This window comes from Schistocerca cancellata, chromosome 7, assembly GCF_023864275.1.
Source record: "Schistocerca cancellata isolate TAMUIC-IGC-003103 chromosome 7, iqSchCanc2.1, whole genome shotgun sequence".
Classification (NCBI taxonomy): Eukaryota; Metazoa; Arthropoda; class Insecta; order Orthoptera; family Acrididae; genus Schistocerca; species Schistocerca cancellata.
Window position 1 is genome coordinate 235819788 of NC_064632.1, and position 23552 is coordinate 235843339.

General features: G+C 37.9%; 1 protein-coding gene across 3 annotated transcripts in view; it reads left to right on the forward strand.

Annotated features, from left to right (window-relative positions):
* The window catches only part of LOC126092137 (collagen alpha-1(IX) chain-like), a 362152-nt gene that overhangs the window by 259026 nt on the left and 79574 nt on the right, over nucleotides 1-23552 (forward strand). For all 3 annotated transcript variants that reach the window (XM_049907597.1, XM_049907598.1, XM_049907599.1), the window contains 2 exons: nucleotides 7334-7511; nucleotides 22544-22695. In XM_049907597.1, the coding sequence (XP_049763554.1) occupies nucleotides 7334-7511; nucleotides 22544-22695 (330 nt within the window). The remainder of the gene's footprint in view (nucleotides 1-7333; nucleotides 7512-22543; nucleotides 22696-23552) is intronic.

Genomic DNA, 23552 nt, shown 5'->3' on the forward strand with positions numbered 1-23552 from the left:
CTCATGTATCTGTGAACCTGTTCCACATGCTCGTACCTTCTTTAACAGCCTGCAGTGGAGCGCTGTGTTAAAAGCATTCCGGGAATCTAGAAATATGGAATCTGTCTGTTGCCATTCATCCTTAGTTTACAATAAATCATGTGAAGAAAAGGGCAAGCTGTGTTTTGCAAGAGTGATGCTTCCTAACACTGTGCTGATTGATTCATGGACATAAGCTTCTCTGTCTCAAGGAAAATTTATTATATTTGAACTGAGAAAATGTTCAAGGATCCTGCAGCAAATCAATGTTAGGAATATTTCTGTGTAATTTTGTGGGTCTGTTCTTTTGCCCTTCATCTACACAGAAACCAGCTGCACTTTTTTTCCACTCACTAGGGACTTTGTGCTGGGTGAGAGATTCTCATAGATACCGTATTTACTCGAATCTAAGCCGCACTCGAATCTAAGCCGCACCTGAAAAATGAGACTCGAAATAAAGGAAAAAAATATTTCCCGAATCTAAGCCGCACCTGAAATTTGAGACTCAAATTCAAGGGGAGAGAAAAGTTTTAGGCCGCACCTCCAAATCGAAACAAAGTTGGTCCATTGTAATACGAGACACAATTTAGGTCGAATGAAAGACGATACAGCTACAGTAGTTTGGTTCGAGTCGTAAGCTTAGCAGTTAAGCTTTACCAGGTAGCCATTGCTATGCATCAGGCGCTCCGTCCGTATTTATACAGGTACCCTTCCTTTTTCACGTGCTTCGTCTGGTTTGAATCGATTGCTTATTTTGCTTTGATCTGATAAGTGCCGTTTTCTTTGTTATAGGTGTTTACGTCACTCTAAGCTGAAAATGCATTACTGTACTGTGTCATGCATTGTTTGTCGCATTCTGATGGTGCGTGTGTACGACCTGTCGCCGCTCGCAGCATGACTTGCTTTTGTGCGCGCTACCGCCGCTTTTTTAAAAAAAGAGGAATCGTCTCATTAGCGAAACAATGGCAAGAGACTGCAGTTTGTTGTTACTTACACTGCTGCTTTCTTTGATAATGATCAACAAGAACCAAATAATAGACTGCGTATGATAGAACATGTTCTGAACGAGAGTTACGCGCAAATTTTTCTCCGTTTGAAAATCTTTGCGGCCGCTTCTTTAGTACATCAAATTCTGCACAGAAATTAGTCATCTTACATTTAAAATCTAGTCAGTTGCCGTGCTTCATTTCTGACTATATCACTATTAGGCATAAGAATAGTACGAATATAAACATGACACGATAAGTATATTATTCCGCGTTTGCTGTTGTTTCACTCTAGTTTCGTAGTTTATTAGGCAGACAGGATTTAAATGAGAGCAGCAAACACGAAAGAATACATGGCAAAATGTTTATTTTCGTATTATTCTTATGGTGAAGAGAATACTGCATGTGATTCACATTTCATCAGGTTCCTATTAGCAACCATCTCTTCTCACGGGTAGGAAAAAACTCGGAACGTAGAGTTGGCCATATTGACAAACATCCCTAACAGTCTTGCCAGTCGGATTTTCGTAGTACATTGAAATTCTGCTTCATTCGAAGATGAACAATACGGAATTTGTATTTACTTCGTTGGACAATGTATGAAAATGCAGTGGTCGAAACTCGGGGCGGAGAAAAAAAAAAGGTTTTGGCGCCAGTATTTATCTTTGTGCCCACAAAGCATGCTTGTGTAGCGCTACATATATTCGATGGCAGAAGTTAGTTGTGGCGGCACCTACCAACATTTTTCAGAACTTCCGCTTGCTTTGCACTCAATTCTAAGCCGCAGGCGGTTTTTTGGCTTACAAAAACTGGAAAAAAAGTGCGGCTTAGATTCGAGTAAATACGGTAATTCTCTATGAAATACAAAATTGTTAAATTAGGAGTAAAGTTAACCGCTCACTGTATTGATGAGGGGATGAGTGTTTGACAGGCATATAAACAGCAGTGGCGCCATTGCTAAATGTCTGAAAGCTTAGACATGATTTCAGTCTTCTTTTTGTGACTGCCAACTGCTCACCACCTCTCCTGTGTGGTGTGTGGTCATATTTATATCTTCCAGCATTTGCATGCTACCAAGAACGTCACAGTATTTATTTACTTCCAGCATACTATAGTAATGTCATTAATTATATTGTACCACTAGTCTCTTTGCAACAAACTTCTGAACAAGTTGTACACCACTGCTACTGTATCTGCCAGTAGATATTGTACACAGCCGTACACACAGAGGGTGCCATCGGGCAAGGCCAGACTCCAGTGTGACACCACATATTTATGGTCAGGTGGCATTTAGGGTGCACATAATGGATTGTATTATGTGATTCAAGTAGTTCTACATACCTGCCATAGTAATAGACTGACACTACAGAGTGCATACATAATAGGCACTATATCCTGCTTCCACCTGGTGTCTTCCAAATGAACTTGAACTTTCATCCATCAACCACAGATTTTAGAGGACACACAGCTCCACTCATTAATAAGTGTCTCCATAGTTTCAAAGTGTCACAGTATTCACCAAGTGCTGCAGTACCCATGAACCAGAAACAGTACCAGGACTTACCTATCATCACTGCCAGCAGAACCTGATTGGACATTCTGCTACTTCAAATAGTCATTGTTCACTGGAATCAAAACTAGACCAGGGTTCAAAAATTATATCTGTGGTAGAGCCATTTAGCAACCTCACCACGCCTCATGTTCGTACTCAAGTAATGTATAGATATTATTAATAAATTATTTTTAAGTATTTGTTAATATAAGTTTCTCAAATTTCTATTCATACCTAGTTAGCTTTGCGATGAAGCTGTTGAGTTCCTGCATGCTCAGTAAGCCACTTCAATGCAGCAACTACTTTCTGTGGTAGGGGGTTCTCTTCCTGCCATTTTTATGTTGGATGCCGAGTTTCTTTGGTAAACACAACAATAGTTTAATACATTGTGTTGTTATGTAACCATAAGAACTCCGCAACAAAGTTAAGATTAAAAAGGCCACAACTTCTTCATTAACTAACATGAGTTTAAAAGTTGTGTATAATTACTGCTAGGTACAAAAAATATAAACCAATTTAATCAAGGAATATTGAACTTCTCTTAAAATCAATACTGTAGACTAACAGACTGATTAAAATAAGATCATCCTCTCTTTGTGGAAAGAATTTAAACAATATTAAATGAAAGAAATTTATGTGTTCATTACTGTTGCCGTGAAACAGCATTTAAATTGTGGTGCTCACATAGTGAGATGGAGTTGTATGTATCCTGTATATAACTATTACTGTATTCCACTAAAATGCTGTCAGAATTGTTCTAACTGCAACTATAACTGGATCAGAAAATAAACTGACCAATTCCTAGTTGTCTACAGAAGAGCTACCATATCAACAACCAACCAGCAAATGTGTTTTGCATTGGTATATTGCTCTGCAGACAACAATTATGCCGCTAACATTACTGTTGTCTTTCTTTCTTTCTTTCTTTGTGCTGTTTCTTCTTTATAATATGCAAAAGAAAGTCCAAAGCTAATAGTGAACTTGAGCAGCAAGACATTCAGTACTAATATGAACAACTGTTGCTGCTGCAACCATATTGGGTGCGTGTATAACAGCTAACTGACAACGTTGACCCTTTCCATTTCTAACTGCCAAACGGTTTGTTATTCTGATCTGGGTGTAGAATACAGTCTTTGTTGCCCCATTAGGCAGAGTGCTGCCACACAAATTCCCACAGTGTCTTGTGTGGGAAATGTTAGGTTAGTATTTGAACCCAATCAAAATTATGTGTTATGTGTTGAATCTGTGACACTTCTGTGCAGGTGATGTAGTTTAAAGAGGGAGGAGGGAGTTTATAAGCAAACTGCAATTATCCGTGTTTTCTGAAATTGTCACAGTAATGTTTGCCTCTATCAACCCCTGAGTAAATGGAAAAAGTAGTTCTGCATCTTTAAATACATTTATAGTAGTCTTGTGTGATCAAAACAATGGTTTCAAATTATTATAACTGATTGGAATATTTTTGCTATCCTCAAAAAAAGTCTGCTCTCCTTACATTGAAAAAGGTAAAAATCCAATAATTTTGTGGGAAGGATACCTGAGGTCAAACTTCGTAATAAACAAATTTTTTTGTCATTCAAGAACAGAATGTGTTTTTTCTGGAACAATTTTTCTCAAATCTCACAATAAATGATGTTAATTGTACAGTTGATTGTTCTTTTATAGCAAACTGCTCAGTTTTGCATTCCTTCCAAATGTTAAATCACACTTTCAGATTGTTTACAGAAAACTGAAATTTGGTCAGTGATGAATAAAACAAATAAATGGAGCAAACTTTTTAAACAAGTACTCATAACAATTAAGTAGTAATGAAAAAACAAATTTATTGTTTCACACAAGAATATGTCCTTAATCTAGCATACTAAACTTCAAATTGGACATTTAGACAGCCTGTGCTTGCATATTGTGCAAGAAACAATTTTGTAATAATTCAACATTACCTATTTCTGCCACATATTTCTCTCACTAGTTACATATGAATAAATTATCCGAGCTCTTCCATGAAGGAAAAAAATACTTTTACTCTAGATGACACCAACTTACTCTGGTTTTGATCCCAAAAAAAGAAGAGTAAGTTAGGAAAAGGTCAGCCCTTAATATTGCTTTCTACAGAAATTATTTAACACCTTTCTGCAATGAGTTATGATGTTAATAGCCTTCACTTTTCATTTTCACATTTTGCTTTGCATCATTTTTAAAATCTGCAATGTACTACACAACACTGATTATTTTAAGGATTGTACCTGACATCTGCCATCACTTAAGACTGAATACCGTCAAAGAGCACCAAACACAGTCTACATGGTCATGGTTGTCAGATCATTTTAATGAAATATAGGACATGAAGATCCAAAAATATTAATCAGAGTTCTGTGAGCCAAGATACAGTAGATCAAACAATATAAGCTAAAATTTGATGGTGTATCGTTTTATTATTTAAAACATAAGTGCTGTATATATATATTGTGCACACAAATATCAATAATTTTCTTGAATTTTTCTTTCTATTTTTATGAAGAGCGAACATTATCCATTATCTGTGCTTGCATTGAAATGTAATCATAAAATTTGGAGCAAGATACATTCTTGAAATTATATTTAAGTGACACAATATCCTTCACTAAGCCAATATTCAATCTATTTTATTTCGTTTATTTTGTGTTCTGGTGATCCATTTTGTGAGTCAGCTTTATAAATTTGTTGTATTTATAACAGCATAGTTTGTGGTATTATGTAACTAGTAATAATCAATTTCATATTAATGTATGTACAGCTTAGGTTTTATCATAGAAAAATAAAATATTTAATTATGCTTATAATAATTAAGCATGCACACAAAAAAGAATATGGGGATGTGTTTGATTGTTACTGGTACATGGACGCTCTGTGTTATAGTTCAGGAATTCCTTTATAATGTAAACTGGCCATTGCAATAGAAAGTGCTATGAGGTTTTCTTACAACAAGAGCTCATCATCCACTAGGCACATAACTTGTGAAGGAGAACACTAAAAATCTCATAACAATTGAAACTAGTCCCTTTCTGTACCATATTCAGGTCTTTATGATGATAGTATATGTCTCCTTCTAGTATCAAGACTGTGGTACAAACAGAGTAGTACGCCTACTCTACTATTTTCAGCAATTATAAATAACAAATTCATACTTGCTGTCACTGAAGATCTAACCCAAATGATAATAGATTTTGTTGTAAAAACTGATTTAAAATACATAACTTGTCACAATACATAACATCATCAGTCGAACACCCTTTTCACTCAATAACTCAGTAGAACTTGGTACATCAATTACACACACTTTTAAATTAATAATCATCTGGTCAAAACCTTTTAAATCTAAAAATAAAGATACAGTAGATGACTGTAGATAGACCATGCATTTATCACACATGGAGAAAGCATCTTTAACAAAATTAGGCAGTGATGGTTCTCCATAGACTTGATACTTCCAAACCTCAGAGTGAGTGTAGCAGAGGTTAAAAGGAGGGCATGTACGGGGTTTTCTGGGCGTTTGGTAACCTTATGTACAGAGGATGAAGGACCACAGGCCAACTCACTTTGTTGCCAAAAAGATATGCAGGAACATATTATCATGACAAATTTGGATTGCTGCCAATCTCTTCTTCAGTCTCACTTCCATAATGGCTACTCAGTGTACCATTTGCTATTGTTGGTGTAGATGTATTTCCTAAAATCTTGGCAATTAATGCCCTTGTCATTCAATAAAAGACTGAGGCCTTGGAGTGGGGATGTAGTATTATTTTACTGACAGATTCTCCATTTCCAGATGATGAACATATGCTTATATTGCACTACCTGCAAGTATACTATGTTTGATTTTCAATCCTCAGGTTGACTAAGGATCCCTTTTTTTATTTCCTCTTTTGTTTGTGCCAGTGATATGCATATCTAAGAAATGCAAAGTCACACTGTGGTCAGAAAGGAAGGAAGGAAGTGTGGGGTTTAATGTCTCTTAAACATCAAAGTAATTAAAGAGGGAGGGAGCAGAAGCTCAGAATATTTCAGGGACTGGAAAGGATAATGGCTGTGCCCTTTCAAAGAACCCATCAACACATTTGCTTGGAGTGATTTAGCGAAATCACAGAAAACCTAAATCTGGATGGCTGGACGTGGAATTGAACCATCATCCTCCCTAAGTGAGTTCTGTGTGCTAACTGCTCCACAAACTTGCTTGGTACTGTGGTTGATATTCCACATTAAACTGTAGGCTTCGCTATAACTGTATTGGTAATCCAGTTCCAAAATTGGAGGAAGGAAAGGACATGCCATTTCCAATAGGATCAGGCACTGTGACATTCAAACCTTAAGCTTGAAGACCACTTAAGTTTTAGTTTTTTTTTCATATGTTAATGATTGATATATTTGCTTTAAGCTGTAATAAATCACTAGGCATCAGAGTTTTCATCCTGTTTGTAATGTTCAAATAACATAATGCAGTTTCTTTTATGAATTTAATGGTACTTTAATTCAGCACACGTTTGTGTTGTGTTCAGGCATTAATAATCAAGACAATATTAAAACCTTACCAGTTCATGAAATTATTTTGACTGACTTTCTAGTTTCACTTTGTTTTTAGTAAATTTGTTTGAACACAGGTTGTTATTGTTAAATAAGTAAACAAAATTGTGGGCCCAATTTGCTGTAGCACTTGTAACCCTTCTTTTAATTTAAATATATGCAGAGGTAAATGAACTGCTTTCACTGAAAGTCATCAGCTTACCTCAATATATTGTTATAGGGAGCACCTGGTGCACCAGGTGTACCTGGAACTTCTGTGTCATCTGGAAGTACCATTCCAGGACCTCCAGGGGCACCCGGCTTACCAGGAGAATCTGGTTTACCGGGTATTCCAGGGGACAAAGGAGACAAGGGTGCACAAGGGGACCAAGGGGAACGTGGCCTGCCCGGTGAAAAAGGTTAGCATTCTTTTTTGTATGTTGCATCATTCAACTAAGCCCCTTTATTGATAACAAATAATACAAATTCCTTGTGCTCAGTAGTATTTTGGTTCATTGCTCATAAGTATTAATGTTGATGATCATTCACTTTGTATTGCCCATACTCATAATTACAGAGTATTATTTTGCCAACTTTTTCATTTCATTTTAAATCAATATGCCTCTAATAAGTATATGTGTTTGTACTTTTTTCTGATTTTCATTTTTTTAAAAAAGTTATAAAGACATGTAAGTAGAGCAGCAGTAGCATTGTCCACACATATGGTGATGTACTGAGTGTGAGAACTAACAACTGCCATTGAAAACGTGTGGCAGGTTTAATAAGCCATCGTTTCAGCAGATCAGTTGGAACACATAGAATTCCTACAACACAGCTATATTTCCCGTTAGTGATTTCATTTGGAGGTCCAGAATGCAGTGGCTGGCTTTTCTTTCATGGTCAGTAGTGTCTTCAATCTAGGCTTTGAAATAGTCTGTTCCAACTCCTCCTTGTTCCAATAGTCACCAAAAAATTTGAGAAGAGTTTAAGCAAAGAGGGTGACATTAACAGTCACTGTATACAGCTTGTAGTCTAGCTGTTAATCATGTGAAATGATGCGATGAAAATCCATGGCTTAGATTTTTCTAATTTGTTGTGATTTTTGAAACCGTAGTTCTGCTGTAAACTGAATATTATGAAGAAATATATCTTGTTATTTAGTTGCAGTTTGGCCATAATCTGTCAACATCTCATAGGTGTTAATGATGAAAACACTAGAACATCCAATGAGTGTCACAATTTTTTTGTGTTCATTCTAAGCTGCTAGACCATCATATTCTTCCCTTCAATAAATTCACTTAAATCAGCAAATTTAATTTTAAGAATAATAATTACAACAGAAGTTTGCTGGCATCACACAAGAGATGCAACAGTAGTAAGTTCGCGTGGGAGCTTTGTTCTTTTTAAAGGGTGGAGCCCCTCCATGCCCACACCCATGTGGCGACTATTTCGAAAGATCTACAGTCACCTCCGTATTCGTTAGTTACTACTCGACGACTTCATGGGATGCGGGGCCATGATGACTGTGCAGTGCCAAGGCAAATGCCAAGGGAGATAAACCTCTGTGATGGTCTGGTCAGGTAGTAAGACCAATAGTGATTTTCTTGTCATCTGCGACAGATCATTCAAGGTTAAGGAGGTTGCTAGTTTCAGGTATTGTGCAATGCTCAGTCCCATTGTTAGGTCATCATAAAGAGTGTCAGTCCTTTCGAGTAGGGGTATTGCTGGGCTGGGCACCAGCTGCAGCATCTCTACCTGTAACATACCAAGGTCATCATATAAGTGGTCGAGTGATCATAAATTCATAAATCAACCACTGTGCAAGGGTTTTGGTTAAGTTTGTTTGTGTTTAGTGTGCAATATGGTTTCCTTGCAGTGCCAGTTGGTCAGCTAGTTTACACCTGGCAGTGCCAGTTAATTTTGCTGTGCTGCAGAGGTTCATCAGCATTTGTCATGTTTGTTTGTTGGTGTTATCCATAAGTTTTTAATTGTCCCCAAGTAGTAGTGTTTTTTGGCGGTTGTGTTTCCACCTATGTTTGTGATCATAGTTACCTAGGTTAAGGATGAAAGGATTGTTGGAGTGTCTTGTTTTCTTGTAGAGTCATGTGGCAATTTTTTTGAATACCTCCATGAGAGTTTCAAGATGGTATTCACTGTGAAGCATTGCTTGTTGTACATAGGACTTTGTTCTGTATGATCTGCAGCTGGTGCAGATGTGTTAGAGCTGCATACCCCCACACTGGAGCTGCATTCATCATCAATGGTCTAATTAGTGTTGTGACACCCTCCTATATCTTGACTCCCTCTTATTCAGTGGGTTTTGCCTGTTGAGCATGGTGTAAAGCCTGACTGGAGTAAACATGAAAAATGTGTAACATATAATATTGTATTATTAGTTGGTAATTGTTCAAGCCTTGAACTCCTCATCTTCTTTGAAGACAATGTTATGGTGTCCAGCCTGCTGTGCTTAAATTTCTTGCTTCTCCAAAGTGATACAGGTACTGGTTACGCAGATAGGTAAATCAGGTGAAATAAAGGACTAATAACTGGCATTGACTTCATTCCATAGGAATTAATATAGTTCATGTCATTATTGAACTAAACAGAAATCCGCATCGTCTCTGTACCGTTGATGGGAAAAGACAGAAAGTACAAAATTGATTTTACAGACATATGGAATTTAGTGTTGTTCCTGTTTTCTCACTAGCTTCACAGGCTTGACTGCTGTGGGCATACCACATTTAATCTTTGCTGTAAACTACTTAGGCAAATGAATGGATAAAAATAGACAGAAAGAAATAAAATGTGTACCCATTTAGGTAAACCAGCATAAGTCGTAATACAACTGTCCCCCTACTGTGTACTGGTGTTCTCCAAAGTTACTGGATGACAGTATACATTAGCAGTGCCCTTTCTACATAAAATCATGACATATTAAAATTTATTTTCAGTTATAACTTATGTTGTATCTTTAGCCTGCCCTGGACTTAAAATATTTTTATTGGTGGACAGTCTTATTTTAATGTATACCCTAGACATGCCAGATCTCTGTTATTTTACATTTTTATTTACATATTCTGAGAGTTTAATTTTTCAAGTCTATGCTGCAATGAAGGGCATGTTCAAAGCTAGAGTCCATGGCTCCATCATTATGGAGTAACTGCTACATGCATCTTGCAGGGCATGCGCCTCATAAGCTTGTTGGTGCAACATGGCTAGGTTTGCTTTCACCTGTTCTTAGATAATGATGAATTTCATGTCATCAAAATTTTCACAGTGTGTATAGGCAAGTGCGTGATTGAGAGGTTCCAATGCTGCAACGGAAAGGCTCACCATTTCCGACCTGTGGTACTGGAACCACATCATGCGTCATATATTTCAGTGTCCAAGACCAGCCTGTACATTCAGCATCATGTCAGTATCTCACAAAATTTCTTGTAAGTCCATAAATGCTTTCACCTTATATGGTCCCTTGTAGCTTCTAGCATTCCTCACTGCTACAGATTAACACAAAACGTTTGGCTCATTGTAAGCAGCTCCTTTGTTCACTACAACACACGTAAGTGTAACCTTTTTATAGCATACACCAAGCATTTGACAATTGAATAGTTCCTCTTGCTGTTTGTCTTGTCAATACATATATGGTTCATATAACATATACAAAATAAGCATTACAATTTAACATTATTTGATTTAACCTACGCATACATAAGCCTATCTCTACGTGTTACTGATGCATCAGGTACATGAGTGGTACAATGTATACACATTCACTTCTGGATCTATAACCATATTTATAACTTGTGCAGAAAACATTTCAGTGCCACTGCATGTCCTTTAAGGTTTTACTTCCACCCTTAGGATGCATATAACAACATTTTATGACATTTTCTCTGATCATTCAAAGGTTGCTTGCCTCGGACATATTTGTAGTGAGCAGGTAGCTCCCTTAATCTCTGAGTTCATGCAATAGTATTACCTTACATAGGATAACAGTTAAAATAGTTGTTTTCAATTTCAAGGTTGGAAAGAACATACACATATATACAGTTTGATGATATGCCTGGGCATTAATTACAGCTTGCACTGAGTCCTCATTAGCTTTGTCTATGTTGTTTGCTTCTTCCACACAGTTCTTCTTCCATATCTGCCCCTTGCTCATCTGAGAAAGTAATTTGAAATAAATTGCATGCTCCCACCCCTTTTATTGGTCTGTGAATGGGGTTTATCATGGCCTGTTGGAGTTTTCCTGATTTGTTGGTGGGTTAGCCTCTTCATTGTGAGTAACTTCAACTATCTGCACGTTGTGGGTTTGACCTCACCAGTTTGTGTCCTTTATTGCCCTGGAATAAAATGCTCCTTGACCTTGACCCCATTGGATATGTAATTATTATTCCATTGATCGTAATTCCCAGGTAGAGGATTGATGGGTGGTCTATTTGTGGTTGGTTCCTGCCAATTGCTGTGTTGGTTATTGACACCCACTGGAGGTGTGTTGTGAACTTGTTAACCACATCTCTCTGTCCAGTACAGGCCAGTTTATTGTAATTCTGCTTGTGACTTCCCCTGAAACCTCATTTGTACTTTTGGTAAACCTCATTTGTACTTTTGGTTTCCCCTGTTACCACAATTATTTCTTGTATTATTGTTGTTGCACAGGGCTTACCGGTGCCAACCAGGCTGGTTTCCATGTTGCTGTTGACTATTTTGGAGAGGCACACACTGTGTATTAATGTTCTGTGGTTGTGATGGCCCCTCATCATGTAACAGGTCAATCCAGTTGAGTACATATAAGAAATATTCTATATCATTTTCAGGTGTAGTCATCAGCTTTCGCTGATATGGGCTGGTAGGCAACTTTCCAGTATCTTTTATAGGTGCATGTGGGAAACTGAGTTTTGTTAAAGTATTTTTCAAAATACTTCCTCAGTCCCCCATGTTTATTACTGAATGGTGATGGGTTGAAAACCTCTCAACATAGCCTCTCTTTGACTGCTGTGGACCAATATTTGTCCAAGAATGTCAGTTCAAATTGCTCTTGGTATGGCATCTCTCAGCCATATCTGCTTCCAACAGTAAAACATCACCCTGTGTGTACCCAATAACAAACTGGGACTTCTGTGGTCCTGCCAGTTGCAGGTAACACATTGCAAAAAGCTCTGATAAACCCTATGGGGTTTGTTCTCTTACCCTCTGTTGAAAAAAAATCAGAATCTGCCTGTTATGGAGCATACCCTTGTCTACTAATAAAGTAAACAAAAATGCAGTATTGTCTTTTGCCACAGTGGCATTGTTTGAATGCATATGACTATGCTCTGGATATGTTTGGGCAACTGTTGTTGACATTGGCAGTGCCTGTTGTATTATGTAATTCCTTTCTTCTCCATCTGAAGGGCTGGTAGCAAATGGTTGATACATATTACTGCTATCTATCCTGCCCAACTGTACCTGACTGCTTGCTGTTGGCATCTCTCTTGTGACAGCTGCAACATTAATTAAACTGCTCTGCAACTTCTCTTCTGCTGCCTTTAAGCCTAGCTCAATCCTGGCAATCAATTAGTTTTCCCTTTCCTTTTCTATCCCTTCAGCTGCTTTGGTATAGGTCTCATGCTGTTGTATGACCTTCTGTGCGAGGGTCTTTCTCTTATCTAGCATTCCCACTTCAGCTTTGTTGTTTAAATTTTTTACCTCCTTCTAGATTTTTTCTTGTGCTTTCTTTATGAATGTACTGCCTAAATCTTAATTACTCAGATTTACTGACAAACCTTGTACTTCTTCTGGTAAATCTTTACATAAAGATTGCAACTCATTAGCAGTACCTTTCATAGTTTCTAAATTTTTGCAAATTTCCAGCTGAGCCTCTTGCATCTGAGTCTTTACATAATGAAACTTTTTCATCTAGGTTGTTTATCTCCTGAGTCAAATCAGCGAATAATTCCATCTTTAATTTCTTCCCCATTTCTGCAAGTTTGCATGTTAAATCATTAGAAATGTCAGTGCATAGATTTTGGCCTAAATTATCAAACCTCTGTGATAGATCATTCTTAAAACCATCATATGTTTGCTTTTCTTCATTTTTAACATCACGAAATTTTTTGTCAGGTTTTTTGGTTTGTTGTGTAAAAAAATTATTAAATAAATTCATCATTAGGTCAGTGAGGCCTTTATACGTGTCATGCATTGAATGCATTGATGATGCATTTGCATCTTATGTATTTATTGTGTCTTGTTCTGTTACATTTGAGAAAAATTCTCATGATGTGGAGAAACTGAAATTTACTGATTCTGCACTAGCTTTTCTTTCACTGGCTTCATGCGCAAAAATGCTTCTCGATGAGATTTGGAAACCAGTTTCATCTACCGCGAACATGATAGCGTCATGAGGTAAGGCATTATTGTCATCAGCACAAACTGAATTTGTGTAATATCCCTGGGGATACGATTGACATTTTCGGTGTCACTTTCGTTTGTCGTGACACTTATTGTAGCAACATTTTGGATCTCTATACTGTTTTCATTATCAGCACAACCTTTCTAACGGATTCCGTTTTGTAAATTTTTTGATGTTATGAATATGAAAAAAAAATTGAGTTTTAATCTTAAAATTAATTGCGAGAATTTTCTTGATCAGTACATGATGTATTCTAAGCCAGTATTGCGGCTTATTGTTGCTGTTTACAATTTTTGAATCCACATTCCAAAAAATCAAATTAATGTTAACCCAAATCTCTACTGCTTCAAAAAAATTCTGCAAATTTATGATTGAACAGGGTAAGGTACTAATTCTACTTTTGATTGAGGCGTTACAAACTGCAGTCATGCGAGGTATGAGTTGGAGTTCTTTCCTACTTGTTGGTACAGTTTCTCCAATTAACCATTTGTAATTTAGGCATAACATGTGGTGTTTGATGTTGGTTTTCTCTTGGTAATATTCCAATCATGAAACAAAGTAAATCTAAAAAAAAAAAATAATTAATACAACAGAATGTTACACAACATGTTTTATCTTATGTAATTATTGAACCTGTCTAATCTACCTGGCACCATCCAGGGAACAGTTGCCAGTTCTACTGATTAATTAATAATTGTAAGAATAATAATTATTATGGAAGTTTGGAGGCACTGCACAAGAGGCTCAAGAGTGGTGAGTCTGCTTGGGGATTGCATGTCTCAGCTAATTTATGCACAGCGATGCACCCTGCAGTCAGGCTTTTGATTGTTAGTATACATGAAGAATCTGTAATGTATAATATTGTATTATTAGTAGATAGTTGTTCAAGCCTTGAAGTTATTTACCTCCTCTTCTTCTTTGAAGACGATGTTACAGCGTCTGGCTTGCTCTGCTTAAATTTCTTGCTTCTCCAAAGTATTACAGGTAATGGTAACACAGATAGATAGAGCAGGTGATATAAGGAACTAATAAGGGACATTGACTTCGTTCCACAAGAATTGATATATTTTGCATTATTAGACAGAAATCCACATCCTTTCTGCATCATGGACAGGAAAAGACAGACAGTACAAAATCAGTGAAACATCCAACAGGAGTTTTTACACACATAAGAAAATCAGAATTTCTCATCTTTTCTCACTAGCTTCACAGGCCTGATTGCTGTGGGCTTACTGTGTTTTAATCTTTGCTGTAAAGTGCTTAGGCAAATGAATGGATAAAAATAGGCAGAAAAAAATGAAACATTTTTCCATGTAGGCAAACCTGCATAAATCCTGATAAAAATGTCATCAAATAATTTTCATATATACTAGAAGAAGGGATCAGTTGGTAGGGCATATTCTTAGGCATCAAGGGATCACCAATTTAGTATTGGAGGACAGCGTGGAGAGAAAAATCGTAGAGGGAGACCAAGAGATGAATAAGCAAAGCAGATTCAGAAGGATGTAGATTGCAGTGGGTACTGGGAGATGAAGAAGCTTGCACAGGATAGAGTAGCATGGAGAGCTGCATCAAACCAGTCTCTGGACTGAAGACCACAACAACATACACCCAACATCTTTCCTACAATATCTTTTACACTACATCATGTACTACACATGTGACCTATGTATTCTCATTCCTACAGTATGATTTTTGTTATAGTTTACCGTATATATTTATTTAGATTGCCATGTCATAAATACACTGGCTTATGTGTGAATGTAGATGTTCCCGACATATACTGTTATGATGACCTAGTGATATATTTGTAGAAAGAAATAAACACAACATTTTATTACATATTTAAGAATAGTGCACTTCATGTAGGAACATGGACATACAACAACACACTGCTTCAAATCATAAACAAAACAAAGAATACACACATTTAGAGTACAGAGGTTTTGATAGTTTTCAACACAAAACTACATGCCATAGTAGGAGAGAACGAAAAAGCACATCAAAGTTAGACTCAATACTTAAGTAGATACTATGGATGAAAAGCTGTGATTTCCAGCCAGTTCAGAGTGCTGAGATACTGTTGACATTTTGACAAGGGGGATGCTCATCATCTTCTGAATGGAGACCTGAGAGCTTTTAATCATGCCAGTTTATGTTCATATCAGTTGGGTATAACTTGTTACATCTACTGAAATGTCTGTTATTGTGTAATATTTACAAATTTTGTTGGAAGAAACCTATACAACCTGCATTCTTCATGTAATCTGAGTCTTTACATGCAGATGCTACCAACGTAGCATGTAGACTCACATTTAGAAGAGCTATATGTTCTGTAGACCATTCTTAGACAGCCTGATATGTGAGGTGCATGATATGCTTTCATTGTGTGGTTTGGCAACTAAATTGTCTAAGTGTTGCATAAATATGCAAAAGGTTCTAGGTTTCATTTCCAGTAAACACGATTACCACACTACTCATTATTTTTGTATTTATTGGAATTGCCAGTTTTACAGGGCTTCACATTCAATACTAAATTATAAAGATTCCTATAAAAAGTTCAATGAATTGGCCTGTACTTGAATGGCAACATATGTTAAAAATGTGTGCATCTTGACACACATGTTGTGAAGATTCATGCCACAGTGAAGTGGAGCTATGCATAAACTGATGATTTTTCCTTCGTATGGATCCACAGTCATACAAAACTTACAGAAAGATATAACTGCCATTTGACTGTATGATATACTTTATTACACTATCTAGATTTCAGCCTTAGGCCATTTTCAAGTGTTACCAGTGTCAAAAATCATCTGATGTCTGTGGAACTCAAGTCAGATGACAGTTATATCTTTTTGCAATGTACAAAGATCAGCATTTGTTACCAACTATGAAATATACAGCAGAGCTAATTGCATTGTTGGTGAAAGTGTACAGAACAGAATCTCTGAAAAGGATAATTGCTTGTGATTGACTGAAACACTTTGAGGATGGAAAAGAAAAAGCTGATGATGCCTCAAGAAGCATAACAACAGACAGCATCAAGCTGGCAACTGTCTCAACATGGTTGATGGAGTAACTGAGAAGGAAAATGTTGTATTTGCCACTTCCCACGTCTTTAAAAGGGTAACCTCCAGAACTCCTAGGTCAAGACAATGTTATTCGCTTTTTCCAATAGCAATTGCTTCATCCAAAGAAAATTTGTAATTTTGTCAAAATTGAATTCTATTAGTCTGTTATGGATAAGTTTCTACTGTTCCTCCATTGTTTTTGACCAAAATTATGAGATACGGTGTGTGCAGGTTTTTGAATAAGTCCTGCATAACTGTTCTCAGACATTTGTGATATTCCCCAAATCTGGCACAGAGAGACTTGTTTAATGGAGACCAGAAAGGCTCACGTTTTGCATATAAACTGAGTGTCCAAAGGTGTACTTTTGATTAATTTATTGAATCGTTCAAGGAAATGTACACCCACTTGCATGGAAGCATATAATATTAGTTGGGGGTGACTTTATCCTACTGAGTATAAATGGGGACATCTATGGATTCAATGCAGGTGGCATGGACAGACAGTCTTGCGAAGTAGTTCTGAACCCATTTTCCAGAAATGGTCTTGAGCAACTAGTTAGACAACCCATGCATGCTGGAAATATTTTAGGCCTTGTATCTACAGACATGCCTGACCTTATGTGCAGTGTCATTACAGAGACAAGAATTAGTGATCATGACATCATTATAGAGTCAACAGTCACAATTTAGTGAAAAGAAGACCAGGAGAGTTTTTATGATGGAAAGAGCAGATAAGCAGTTTTAGCAAACTACTCTCTTAAACAGTGAATGGCCATCATTTAGTTCCAAAGTGAAGAATGTGGAAGAATTATGGGAAAAGTTATACTGATTACATATTGCACTCTGGAGAAGTATGTGCCAAGTAGGGGCACATCCTGATGTGCTGTAGCTATAACAGATCCATTGATGAACTCACCTCCATTCTGGGGCACACTGTTGATGGATCTATTATTTACTCTGTTTTATGTATTTAACAAGCCAATGTGACACCTTTGTTTTATAAGTAGAGTATGCTCTCTTTATGTTTGTGCAAATTATGCACAGTAATATTATTTCTGGAAGATCCTAAGATCACAGCCAGACTCTCTCGAAACTAGCAATTGAGGAAATAAAATAAAAGTATTACAACACAAGAGCTTGGCTGCCAACTATTCTTATTTATGAATCAGAGATTGTTGCATGCTCCATTCAAAAAAGAATTTTGAAATTTTGATAGCAGAATCTAGTAGAAATCCATACAGTTATAAAAAGATCAATGCACAGAGCTTACAGTAACTTCAGCTATTATATGGTAGTGCAGGATGTTGCCGAGAACCCAAGAAGATACTGGTCCTATGTTAAACTCACTAAGCACCTTAAATGTTGATGTTCAGTCATTTGTCAACCAGTTTGATGTGGCAGTAGAAGACACCCAAAGTAAAGACAATAAAATAAATTTCATGTTAAAAAAAATCATTCATGCAGGTACATCATAGAGACATTGAATCATTTGACCTTCACACGGACTCCCGTATGGGGGATATAGAAATAAGAGCATCACTGGTGATGAGAAGCAACTGAAATAATTTAAAACAAGTAAGTTGTTAACTCCAGGTGGGATCCCAGTTCAGTGGGCTTTGACCTTTTCCTTAGCTTGCATTTATCATGAATCTCTCACCCAGTGATAAGTCCCAAGTGGCTTGAAACAAGTGTGGGTAATTCCTGTATATAAGAAGGGTAATAGCATTGGCTGCAGAATTCTTGAGCATATTCTAACTTAATATAATAAATTTTCTTGGGACAGAAAAGCTTCCGTCCACAAATCATCATGGATTTAGAATGCATCACTCAAGTGAAACTCAGCTTGCCCTTTCCTTGCACGATAACCTGTGAACCATGAAAGAAGGGCAACAGGCAGAATCCATATTCCCAGATTTCTGGAAAGCATTTGTCTCAGTGCCACACCATAGAAGTAATGAAAGTCCAAGCATATGTGCTAGGTTCACAGGAATATGATTGGCTCAAAAACTTCTTGGGTAATAGAACCCAGTACATTGTCCTAGACAGTGAGTCCCTGAGCTCAACACAAAAGTTTTATCTCAAGTACGGATAGTGTTGAGGATCAGTGGACGAAGTTCAAAACCATCGTACAATATGCATTAGATGAGTATGTGCCAAGCAAGATTGTAAGAGATGGAAAAGAGCCACCTTGGTACAACAACCGAGTTAGAAAACTGCTACAGAAGCAAAGGGAACTTCTCAGCAAACATAAACATAGCCAAAGCCTTGCAGGCAAACAAAAATTACACGAAATGAAATGTAGTGTGAGGAGGGCTATGCGAGAAGCATTCAACGAATTTGAAAGTAAAGTTCTATGTACTGACTTGGCAGAAAATCCTAAGAAATTTTGGTCTTATGTCAAAGCAGTAGTCCGCAGCTGGTGGTCGTGCGGTAGCGTTCTCGCTCCCCGCGCCCGGGTTCCTGGGTTTGATTCCCGGCTGGGTCAGGGATTTTCTCTGCCTCGTGATGACTGGGTGTTGTGTGATGTCCTTAGGTTAGTTAGGTTTAAGTAGTTCTAAGTTCTATGGGACTGATGACCATAGCTGTTAAGTCCCATAGTGCTCAGAGCCATTTGAACCATTTTGAACCAAAGCGGTAGGTGGATCAAAACAAAATGTCCAAAGCTGTTTCACAGAGGAAGACTGCACTGTAGTTCCTTCTCTAGATTGTCACACAGATGGCAAAATGGTAGATATCAAAATAGGTGACAGAGGGATAGAAAAACAATTAAAATCACTCAAAAGAGGAAAGGCCGCTAGACCTGATGGGATACCAGTTCGATTTTACACAGAGTACGCGAAGGAACTTGCCCCCCTTCTTGCAGCGGTGTACCGTAGGTCTCTAGAAGAGCGTAGCATTCCAAAAGATTGGAAAAGGGCACATGTCATCCCCATTTTCAAGAAGGGACATTGAACAGATGTGCAGAACTATAGACCTATATCTCTAACGTCGATCAGTTGTAGAATTTTGGAGCATGTACTATGTTCGAGTATAATGACTTTTCTGGAGACTAGAAATCTACTCTGTAGGAATCAGCATGGGTTTCGAAAAAGACGATCGTGTGAAACCCAGCTCACGCTATTCATCCACGAGACTCAGAAAGCCATAGACATGGGTTCACATGTAGATGCTGTGTTTCTTGACTTCCACAAGGCGTTTGATACAGTTCCCCACAGTCGTTTAATGAACAAAGTAAGAGTATATGGACTATCAGAGCAGTTGTGTGATTGGATTGAAAAGTTCCTAGATAACAGAATGCAGCATGTCACTCTTAATGGAGAGAAGTCTTCTGAAGTAAGAGTGATTTCAGGTGTGCCGCAGGGGAGTGTCGTAGGACCATTGCTGTTCACAATATATATAAATGACCTTGTGGATAACGTTGAAAGTTCACTGAGGCTTTTTGCGGATGATGCTGTAGTATATCGAGAGGTTGTAACAATGGAAAATTGTACTGAAATGCAGGAGGATCTGCAACGAATTGATGCATGGTGAATGGAATGGCAATTGAATCTCAATGTAGACAAGTGTAATGTGCTGCAAATACATACAAAGAAAGATCATTTATCATTTAGCTACAATATAGCAGGTCAGCAGCTGGAAGCAGTTAATTCCATAAATTATCTGGGAGTAGGCATTAGGAGTGATTTAAAATGGAATGACAATATAAAATTAATTGTCAGTAAAGCAGATGCCAGACTGAGATCCATTGGAAGAAACCTAAGGAAATGCAGTCCGAAAACAAAGAAAGTAGGTTATAGTACACTTGTTCGCCCACTGCTTGAATACTGCTCACTGGTGTGGGATCCGTACCAGATAGGGTTGATAGAAGAGATAGAGAAGCTCCAATGGAAAGCAGCACGCTTCGTTACAGGATCATTTAGTAATCGCGAAAGTGTTACGGAGATGATAGTTAAACTCCAGTGGAAGGCTCTGCAAGAGAGATGTTCAGTAGCTTGGTACAGACTTTTGTTGAAGTTTCAAGAACATACCTTCACTGAGTAGTCAAGCAGTATATTGCTCCCTCCCACATATATCTCGTGAAGAGACCATGAGGATGAAATCAGAGACATTAGAGCCCGCACAGTGGCATACCAACAATCTTTCTTTACACAAACAATACAAGACTGGAATAGAAGGGAGAACTGATAGAAGGTACCCTCCACCACACACCGTCAGGTGGCTTGCGGAGTATGGATGTAGATGTAGATGTAGATGTAGATGAGTGTTCATCAGAGAGAAGGTTATTGCCTGGAGTGCCTTAGGAAGTGTGAAATGACTGCTTGTGTTTCCTATAGGCAAGGTCCATTCAATAAATAACTGGAAAAGTTGAATAAAAAGTACAAAACTTTGACAAAGGTTGTTATTTTTTGTGGTGTCCTAGAACTGTTATCAGATGGGGGCTGCTGCCCCTGCCATATGAACAACATGCTGGGAATCACTTAAACAAGGTGGCAGCACCCTTGCAGATTTGCACCAGTGTGGAGCAGTGGATTGGCATGAGTGATCAGCCCAGTTAGTGATTCCATTTTTCTGCATGATGTCTCAACAGCCTACTTAGTCATCTAAGTATCATGCATAAAAATGGAATCAACATTGCATCTGAATATCTGAATGCACTTCATTAAACAATCATGCTGTGATACTCTGAGAGAACACAGAATTATAAACTTTTCCAAAAGAGCACTGTCTGTAATGTGGGTTAGTTGAATGGTGAAAATGGGGATTAAGACTGGATTTATTGTTTTCTTTGTTTTACGATAACATTCACTGTACTTTAGAGAGACTTCTGTTATGAGGGCAAAGTGAATGGTTCTCATCATGGCAGTGCAAGACTTTATTTGTTACATCATCCTCTTTTTGGTCAATGCACTTTGTCCCTCCCCACTCCCCCTTGATATATGTTTCATCCATGAAGTATGAATCTGGCATGTACGAAAAATATCCGTCTTACAACAATGTGAAAAGAGTGGAGTTGAGTAGTAGACAGCACATTGAAAAAAGAATGCTAGACATTGTTAGTTGTCATACTAAGTCCTCCATCACACATAGGCAAAACGAAACACACACACTTTCATGCACGCATAACTCACTCACTCACACACACACACACACACACACACACACACACACACGGCTAGTACCTCTCTGTCATTCAACACCTCCTATATGTGGTGAGTATCAATCTATCCTTTTCATATTGCTATTTCATCCCAGATTTTCCATTGTTTAAATACCTCTATAAGACTGTCAAATCTCTTCATGTGACTCAACACATTTTCCGGCCACAGATTTTGTTGGAATAGAGTGGATATTCAAAAAGATGTTACTTCAGGTTCTTTTTTTTTATTGTTGAAGTGATATTCATTTTCCTGACAAAAGATGTTTCTTTTCTCTTGTGTAATTCAAATTTCTTCTCATTTTCTTTTTCATCTAGGCAATGTAGAAGTCTTGTACTATATCTTTTGTCAGTTATTACTTTACCCTTTGATAGGTAATCAATAGAAACTTCTCTTTCGCATCCTGGAGAAGATTCTCCAATTTTTCTGATTTGTTTTTGTTTTTGATTAACTGAATTTTAAGGCTGATGACTTTCTATCTTTTTGCTTTTAGGTCATTTGAGGCAAATTTCATGTTTCCCATTCATTGTGTGCATTGCCACATTAGTGTCAAGAAGATAATATAACAAGGTTTATAATATCTTCTTGACTGTGTTTAGAGTATCATTTGAACTCCCAAAATACAGTGTTTGTCCTAGGCAAAAAGTTTGTCAAAATCATTTTCTCTGTTACTCTTATGAAATATAGTTCCTCCTCCTCCTCTCCCACTACCCCCTCCCTCTCCCCTCGTAAAGCCTCATTTCCAACCACATTGTTCTCTTTCCAGAATTAGTAGCTTGTATAAGAGGTCCATAGTGTAACACATCTACATATTTTCTGTTTTATTCATTCAGGAGACAGAGGTGAACGAGGGAGGCCTGGAATTGATGGAGCAAGAGGAGAAACTGGTAGAGAAGGTCCCCCTGGACGAGCAGGTGATAAAGGTGAACCTGGATTAATAGGCCCACCTGGTATCCAAGGAGTTCGTGGGCTCATTGGCTTTCCGGTATGTATTTTAATACTGTTAATTCTGCTTTTTCAGTTCTAAGTTACTTAATGATAATTAGTATGTTTCTCTGCACACTTGTAGGGGTTTGGACTGTAGGTGGATAGGAAGGATTCCTCTAGATGACTCAAGAGCCATGTGGGTAAGATGTCCTCACCTTCATTTCAGATCATGAAGATGTCATCTGAACGAGGTGAAGGGTTTGAGATTGTGGGTGGCTGGAAAGGATGGGCCATAGGTATTGATGACACTGTCATGATCTGGACCATTGGTGAAGGCACCTTCTCCACATTCCAGCAGCAGCTCAACACCTTCTCCCTCATTCACTTCACCTGGTTCTCCTCAGCACAATAAACCACATCCGTCCATGTCAACCTCCACCTCATTGATGGCTCCATCAGTACTCTGTCTACATCAGACCTATTAATTACCAACAATAATTTCATTTCAACATCTTCCACCCATTCCACTCAAAGAAGTCCATTCCCTACAACCTAGCCACCCCTAGTCATGGCATCTACAGTTATGAGCAGACCTTCTCCAAATATGCCATGGGCTTTTGCTGAAGCTTTCAAAGACCAAAATTACCCTCTCTTCATTATCCAGAAACAGATTTCTCACACCTTGTCTTCCCAGTCACCTACTGTCCCCCATACACCCAATTATCAAACAGAACTGGGACAACTGAATCACATTCTCTGCATGGATTTTGACTAGCTCTTGTCAGACTATGAAATGAGGAATACGTCCCCCCCCCCCCCCCCCCAATTACCCTCTCCACTTCTCCCACAGTGGTATTCCTCCACCCACCCAACCTACACAGTATTCTTGTCCATCTGTAATTCCACCTCAGCTCC